Below are 7576 nucleotides of genomic sequence, written 5' to 3'. Positions count from 1 at the left end.
CAACTGGCAATGTCAGCTGGCACAATAGCAGACAAGTCTTTGTCAGTAATCCACCTGGCCTGGGCTGATGATGTTCCTATGTACCATGAGATAACATTTGGACAAACATTTCTCCACTTGACACCTACATATAACAGGGTGCTATGTTGCACCAAAATCTGGGATCCTTTTGCTGAAAACAAGCAAACTGTGCAGCACATATTTTTTTCTGATCTCAGACTTTAAAGGGAATTCAGGTGTGAAGGAGCAGATCCTTATTTATCAAGTACACCTGCCTGGCTTGCTGTTTTGGAAGACAAGCAAGTGCTACATGTCACACTCTAGTGGGTTTTTTTGCAAGTTGCTTAAGAAAGATTTAAACCTAAGCCCTTGCTGGGCCACTGATGTGCTGTGAAGCCTTAGGAAATTTCTCTCATCTCTTTTGCCTCCACTTTTCAAATAGCTCCTTGCCTGTTTTTTCCATTTTGCCTTAAAAAGGATAGATTATTTTGCTGTATTTTCCATATCTGTACAGGGTATGCACATAAGGGTGTTGAGCCTTCCACCCAGACTTGTCACACTAACACCTATGAATCTGAGACTTGAGTGACGCTTAAGCCCATCACTTCTCCAGCTGCTATTTGAAACAGCATTTAATCTCTTGAGCAAGGAGGATTGTATATTCTACAGCTTTGGAAACTGAAGAAATTTTTTACATATATATCTAACTTCAGGAGCCTCATAAAGAAAAGTGTCAGTTCTGTAGCAAAATGCCATAAGAGAACACTTTCTACTAATATATGTGCGTTTTTTCAGAGAGACAATACCTGTTTAACCATTCCTATCTTGCAGTTCTTATATGATGTAAAGTCTCTATTCCCATGCTTTATTTTCCTAATGACCTAATTTCATTAACTCAACATCGGAGTCAGAAAAAAAAATCTCAGGAAATATCAGGTCTTTTCAAAACACAGTGAGGCTTAAAGCTCAGGAAGGGATTTGTGTATCCTATTAATTTTCTTAATTGCAAACAAAACCTTAATGTCTTGTGTAATAACCACATTTCAAAACAGCATGTAGCTCATTAAAGTCCTAACATCTGAACTTGTACATTAAAGGCAACCAAATAATTAACCTGAGAAGCGTTCCTTCTATTAGGGAGAGTGTGCCCACTAGAAGGCAGTATCTGCTAGAGTTATAGTCTTGAGGAAAAGTAAAAAGCTTGATTAAATAATTCCATGTGAATAGCTCCAGGAAAACTGCAGATAGATGTAAATTTAGAGAGAAGATGGACAGTGTCTCTGGCCTTCGTTACAGGCATTTCACAGCAAAACCATATGGAATCAAAATAACTTTCTTTTTGAAGGCATGGTGTCAAATGCATTTCCAATATGAAGGAATTAATTTCATGAGCTTTCAGGTTTGGAAGGAGAACAAGTGAGCGGCTTCAGCACTCCCTCAGGGTTTGGAAGATGGGCAGGTTAGGTCTCCTACTGATTTCCACAGTAATTTCAGGCAAACCAATTCCCTGTGCCTGATTCCATATAAGGAAAAGAACCACCAGCACTTTATTGTTAGTGTTGAGATAGTAACTCTAGAGGAGGCCAGAAAACATGAATTTGTACAGATGTTCCCTCTCTCCACTGCCAACAATAGATTATGAGAATTTCAAGATGAAGTCCAAGTAATTTCTCAAGGGCTCTGTCCCAAAGCAGGCAGCAGTGCAGGCAATGTTACGTGCCAGGCATCTGGAAGACTTGGGTTCAGCTCAAGGACTTCAAAACTAGCTCTTGCAGGCAGAATTTGTCATAGTTTAGTGTGTCTCTCTGGCCTATAACCAGCTTCATTTAGTGCATGGACCAGATGGCATTAGTTGGAGCTATCTGAGTGCAGTCTTATTTACCATACATTGTGTTTAGGGCAGAGATTAAATGAAAAATCCTCTTAAGGAAGCTGTAATTCTAGATCACTTATCAGTGAGCCTAAGTGTTTCAAAACATGGATTTACTATAACGCTGTTCCTCTGTACTGAGACAGTATCATTCCTGTTATAAAGATAGGAATTAAGACACCAGAAGAGACAACACAGGAATTTCATTTTTTTTTTTTCTGCTGCCCAGTGTTAAATGCACAGGCCACTCAGCCAATGTGATCTTCAACTTGTTTCTGGGTTCTCAGGTCTTAAGTCTAGTATTCAGAAACCAATACTATTATTAACAATTGGCTATGAAAACTATGGTTGAAGACTTGCATGGTGCCATTCAGATTTCCTGTCTCAGAAAAAAAAACCAACCTGATTTTATTCGCTCTTCCTAACGTAGATCTTTTGTGAAATAGCATGTCTAGTAGTTACCTGGAGACAGTTTTGAAGCAATGGCTTTTTCTTCGGTAACAACCAAAAAGAGTGGAAGAGAAACTGGGGCTCAAGAGGATGGTGGTAGTGGAAATTTGGAGTAGAAGTGGTGAGAGGGGAGAGCAGAGACAATAGAGATCTTGAGAAATTTAAAGGCAGTGGGGTGTGCTGTCTTATCCATCTTTACCCTTTCCCTGTAAATGCAGGGCCCACAGACTCTACTTGTTCTGTGTAATTCCATACCTCATGCTTGCTTGTAAGAAGTAGCTTTACTACCCCCTTGCTTGCTGCTTGGGGTAGAGTGGGAAAGCAAGCAGGAAGAGCAGAGAGTGCATTTTCCATCTCTATCTACTCCTCTTAGATGGCACCTATTACACCAGATAGTGCAAGGAAACGCAAGAATGACCGTTTCTCCTACAGAAAGAAAGTGGCCAAAGGAGAATTTCTGGTTGTATAAACATCATACAGAATCATCCCCCACCTTACTATGCTTTCCTATAAATGTGGGCTGTCTTGTCATTACCTGGGCAAAATCCAGATTTGACAGGGCTCGAATTGTGCTCACCTGTTTATTATACAGAGCACACCTACAGACTATATCCTATAGGCAGCATGCTGAAGTCTTTCCACAACTTATAACTAAGTACAATCGCACATACAATGATACATTTATACTAGATTTGGCTTTAATATATGACCTGACTATTTGTTACCACGTAATAGTTTATTGGATTTTTTTAAATGACATTACAAAGAGCCTAAGGCTGGTATTACAAGGTATATTGATACATTCCTGTGTTCACAAAATTCCCCATTGTGAGCTTTTATTACAATTTCCCCCCATTATTGAAAAGTGACCTGTCATATTGCCTTCATAATACATAGGTGCTAATACGGTGGCATTCACAGAGCAGTCTTCAGTGCGTTCCGCATGTAACTGCTGACTGCCACTACTGCTTTCTTAAATTTGTATCTCAGGCTGGAGGAGCACTACAGTGATTGTCAGTAATATCCAACATTGATCATTGTTCTTCACAAGTGACATCATACAGACTCTCTAAATACACTTTTCATTGTCAAAATATTCTAATGTAATCCTTTAAAGTCCAGGCCCATTAATGTGGCTGACTGTAAGTGCAAACACCTTTCTAAACCAAGGATTTTGAAGAGATCCAGCTAGTTGTTACCTGAAGAGCAGCAAGGCTTTACAATTCTAACTGGATTCTCTCCTTTTTTTTTTTTTTTGTTACTTAGTAAATCATTGCTTCATTAGCAAACTGTTTAGCACCACAAGCCAGTGATTTAAAAGGAAAGGCTGCAAACCAACAGTCCCACAATCCCATCCCTATTCAGTCCAGTATCCTATTTTTACCATAATTCTTGTTCAAAGGTGATGCTAAATGACACACGGTCAGTTTCAAAGTAGTACAGTTTCACACTATTAAAAAACTTAAATCCCATAGTGAGATTTTTCATAGTTAATAGTTCCTTGTCTGTCTAAATAGAGGAGATTTGAATGGCAGTGGTTGCTCACTGTGTGCAAATGTCTCTAATGTTAAAACTCTATTTCTGGTTATGTTCTAGGAACAAACAGGTAAGGTAATACCAGGAGCAGGAGAGATAATTTTGATGTTCAGTGTCTTATGTTTCCAAAATCACCCGATTACATTTATGAGAAAACAACAAACAATCCTCAAGGAGTTGAGTGGCTAATGCTTATAGTTAAGATTAATATTAAGTTTCAATCTTGTGCTTCACTCCACAAAGTTCCATAGGACAAGTTAAGATTTCCATTTAATGGTTAGCTATCAAAAATGAAACATCTAGAAAAAGTCTAAGAAAGGGAAAAGACTTCACGAAAAAATACACCCAGTAGTTGAGATCCGCAAGATCTGTGTTTTAATAACACAACTAATTGATCCTCGTAACAAGAATTCAAAAAGTGAAATTACAGTACACGAATCAAATTAGAAACTAACCTATCCCTAACTGTACAATATACATTAGGAATGCAAGCTCTGTAACAATATAAAAATGCTTTTACACACAGTAGTTGCAAAAAGCTGTTCTGTAATTCCAAGGATTTGTAGGAAAAAAAAAAAGTCTTCCAGGATTCATCTTCAGTTGTTGGCAACCTGTTGGGGAAAAATAACAACAATGTTACTAAGAATTTAGAGAATTACGCTCATCAGAAATTTTCGTTTGTGGGGTTCAGGATAAGGTAACTGGCACTAGGGGCAATTCAGCCCATAATAATTTGTATTTGCGTCGTTGTATCAAAAAATAGGTACCTTAACAAGCAAGACACGTTCCTGTTTCAAACACGTGGCTCTTACAGTGCTTCACTGTACAATAGATGTGACCTCAGAATTTCAAGCTTAAGAGAAGCTGAGCTGTGTCTCTTAGCCACCTTAAAAAAGTTAATCTAACATGATTTATTAATAATAAATAACTTTATGTACTAGCTGCCTTCCATGGATTACAAAAATCAAGCTTTATGCAAACTGAAGTGAAATGTTATAATTAAGCATCACCCCCACCATCCCCCCCTTGTTCTTGGTGTAACAGTTCTGGCATTCTTTTATTGCTCCCATCTTCTGAAACACCTTTAGCGACTGCTGTAAATGCTGTTTGTGGTGCTACCTGATCACCTGAATTTGTTTACACGGTTTTGTACTGGATTTTGACCTGCTGCTTGCCAACTAGATAAACATCTCTTTCTTCAATGTTTGTTTTGTAATGTAGAGGAAGGTTATTAATTAAGAAACTACATTAAAAGAACATATAATAAGAAATTTACCCTCCAGTAAGACATTTCTTTTTCCAGGGAGCACTGCCCTAGGATACACCTTGCCTCATGTCTGACTGTTGTCTTACACTGCTCGAGGCAGGATCTGCTGCCCTGCAGTCATATGTGTTGTCAGGTATTCTCAGCAAGCTCCTAACTTACACAGGAGGAATTTACAATGGATTCACAGTAACTCACTCACTAGCCCCTCACACAGCTGCAAGTCCACAGCCTGTGGCAGCTTAATGTGAGCTGGAGTGTGCAAGATGCAGCGGAAGATGGAAGAGCAGCACCACACTCACACTGGCTTTCCAGCTATGGAAGCTGGAGGTGGGTTTGGTAACATGCATGAGATTATGGTCCTCTCCAGAACGCTCATGTATAATGAGAGAAGGGAAGAGAAGAGCTTGCTTGGCTACTGGGTTTCTTCCCCACCCTCTCTCTTTTCATTTCCATGCTGTGAAGACAGTCATTATTTCAGACATTAAGAGCACCGCAGTGAGTAACAGAGGACAAATACATCCACTGCACTTCCTCAAAACTAACTAGACATGGAAAAAATACTTCTCCCAGTACTGGGGAAGAAAACATCCTGGCTGAAGAGGCTAGCAGAGTCTGCTAATGATTGCTTCTTAAAGCTTCTTAGAATCACAGAATCACTAACGTTGGAAAAGACCTCTGTGATCACTCAGTCCAACTGTACAGAGCTGCTCTGAATTAGTTTCAGACTACCTCACAAATCAAAAGAAAAAGCCCACCTACATTCAAGTCATTAATTTCAAGTGACCTGGGGATTGTTTCAGGACTAGTAAGCAACTGTCTCACTTTAACTCTTGTTAGCAGCAGGGGTCTTGTTCTCGCCTTCCAATTCTTCCACTCCTGCTTGTGTCATGAGATCCGCTATGTTCTTCTCCAAGTCATCTATGCGACAGCTCATGTCATCGAGTTCAATGAAGTTAAGGATGATAACTGCAGTTTAGTAGTGGCTGGGTTGGTTTTCAGGATTTTTTATTTTTATTGTTGCCTTGAGTTTTCTATTACATCTCTGCTTAAACACTTAAAGTCACTTTAAATTTATCTTCTAAATACCACTGATAAATATACTTTAAAATACTTGCGCATCTGCAGTGCGCAGCACCCATCTAACTTTTTTTAAAGGATATTTCTTCCAATGATTTGGTCAGACATGGTTTGAAATTTGTCCTGCATTTGCTGAAGCAACGTCTGCACCTAATAGAAAGGGAAAAACCAAAAAACTTGTTTTGTTTTCACTAAACAGGCTGTTACAGCATTTAATCTTATGCAACGAAGTAAGTACAATGTTTTGTTTCACTGCTGAGCTCAACCATGCACAAATTCTACCGTATAATTCCATATTTAAGTAATATTTTTACATATATATGTATGTACACACGGGAAAACTAAGGCTCAAACAATTCTAAGATCTAGAAAATGCCTGCATTCCGAAACTAGGCCTCAATCCACAACAGCTGCTTCCAGCATCCCCTGTTAATTTCCAATGGCGCAGTTTTCACTATCAAGAGTAACAACCTTCTCCCCGCTCCCAAAGCGCTGCTCATAACCCCATCCCTCCCAGACACAGGTAATTCCTCCTCACAGTCAGCCCAGCTGCAGCACTACCCCAGACCTTCAGGTAAGCGACGGGAACACGGTTGTAAACGAGCTCTGAGCTGGGCCGCGCCCGAGGGACCCGGCACTAACAACGCTAAAGCGGCTGCGCTTTACCGCGCGGCCCGGGACGAGCCGCCCCAGCAGCAGCCGCGGGGCTCCCGGGCCCCAGGAGGAGCCGCCAAGGCCCGCGAAGGGGGCGAGGCCGGAGGCCTGTCCCTCTCCCCAGGGAGGCCGCGGCCCCCACGGGCGGTGACCCCGGGCCCGGCGGGCTCACCACGGCGGTGAGGTCCTGCACGCTCTTGGGGTCGGTCTCGGCCATGGTGGCTCGGCGGGCGCTCGGGTCCCAGTTCCGCGGCGGCAGCGCTTCCGGGCCGCGCCTCGCGACTTCCGCCTCTCGCGAGAATCATAGAGTCACCAGGTTGGAAAAGACCCACCGGATCATCGAGTCCAACCATTCCTATCAAACACTAAACCATGTCCCTCAGCGCCTCGTTCCCCCGTCCCTTAAACACCTCCAGGGAAGGTGACTCAACCCCCTCCCTGGGCAGCCTGGGCAGTACCCAAAGACCCTTTCCGTGAAAATTTTTTCCTGATGTCCAGCCTGAACCTCCCCTAGTGGAGCTTGAGGCCATTCCCTCTCGTCCTGTCACTTGGGAAGAGCCGGCGCGAGGCATCCTGGGAAGTGTAGTCCGCCACCCCTCACCCCTGCAGCCGGTGCCGCCTCCGTGCCCGCCCCACCGTCCTGGCACCGAAAACAACGGCAAATAAACTCTCTGAAGACTTGGTTTGGAGTTTTAGAAAGCGACCCCCCTAGGCAACGTGAA

The 7576-nt window shown here is 42.1% G+C and overlaps 1 protein-coding gene across 1 annotated transcript; it reads right to left on the bottom strand.

Moving 5' to 3' along the window:
* Window positions 1–4208: 4208 nt before the first annotated feature.
* On the bottom strand, window positions 4209–7142 carry HSBP1 (heat shock factor binding protein 1). Its single transcript, XM_069868398.1, has 4 exons — window positions 7027–7142; window positions 6284–6350; window positions 5946–6065; window positions 4209–4467 (listed from the first exon to the last, which is right to left on the bottom strand). The coding sequence occupies exons 1-3, from the start codon at window positions 7069–7071 to the stop codon at window positions 5947–5949; spliced, it is 231 nt and encodes a 76-aa protein (XP_069724499.1). The 5' UTR covers window positions 7072–7142; the 3' UTR covers window positions 4209–4467; window position 5946.
* Window positions 7143–7576: the final 434 nt, after the last annotated feature.

This window comes from Phaenicophaeus curvirostris, chromosome 14 (genome assembly GCF_032191515.1).
Source record: "Phaenicophaeus curvirostris isolate KB17595 chromosome 14, BPBGC_Pcur_1.0, whole genome shotgun sequence".
Taxonomy (NCBI): domain Eukaryota; kingdom Metazoa; phylum Chordata; class Aves; order Cuculiformes; family Cuculidae; genus Phaenicophaeus; species Phaenicophaeus curvirostris.
The sequence above is the reverse complement of the archived record's forward strand: the minus strand, read 5'-3'. Positions and strand labels throughout refer to the sequence as shown.

Excerpts from the sequence above, each read along its gene's own strand:
- HSBP1 (XM_069868398.1), bottom strand. The coding sequence starts at position 7,071 with ATGGCCGAGACCGACCCCAAGAGCGTGCAGGACCTCACCGCCGTG. Across the intron at positions 6,351-7,026 it reads TGCAGGACCTCACCGCCGTG|GTGCAGACGTTGCTTCAGCA; the intron begins GTGAGCCCGCCG and ends CCTTTCTATTAG. Across the intron at positions 6,066-6,283 it reads TGACCAAATCATTGGAAGAA|TCGATGACATGAGCTGTCGC; the intron begins ATATCCTTTAAA and ends ACTTCATTGAAC.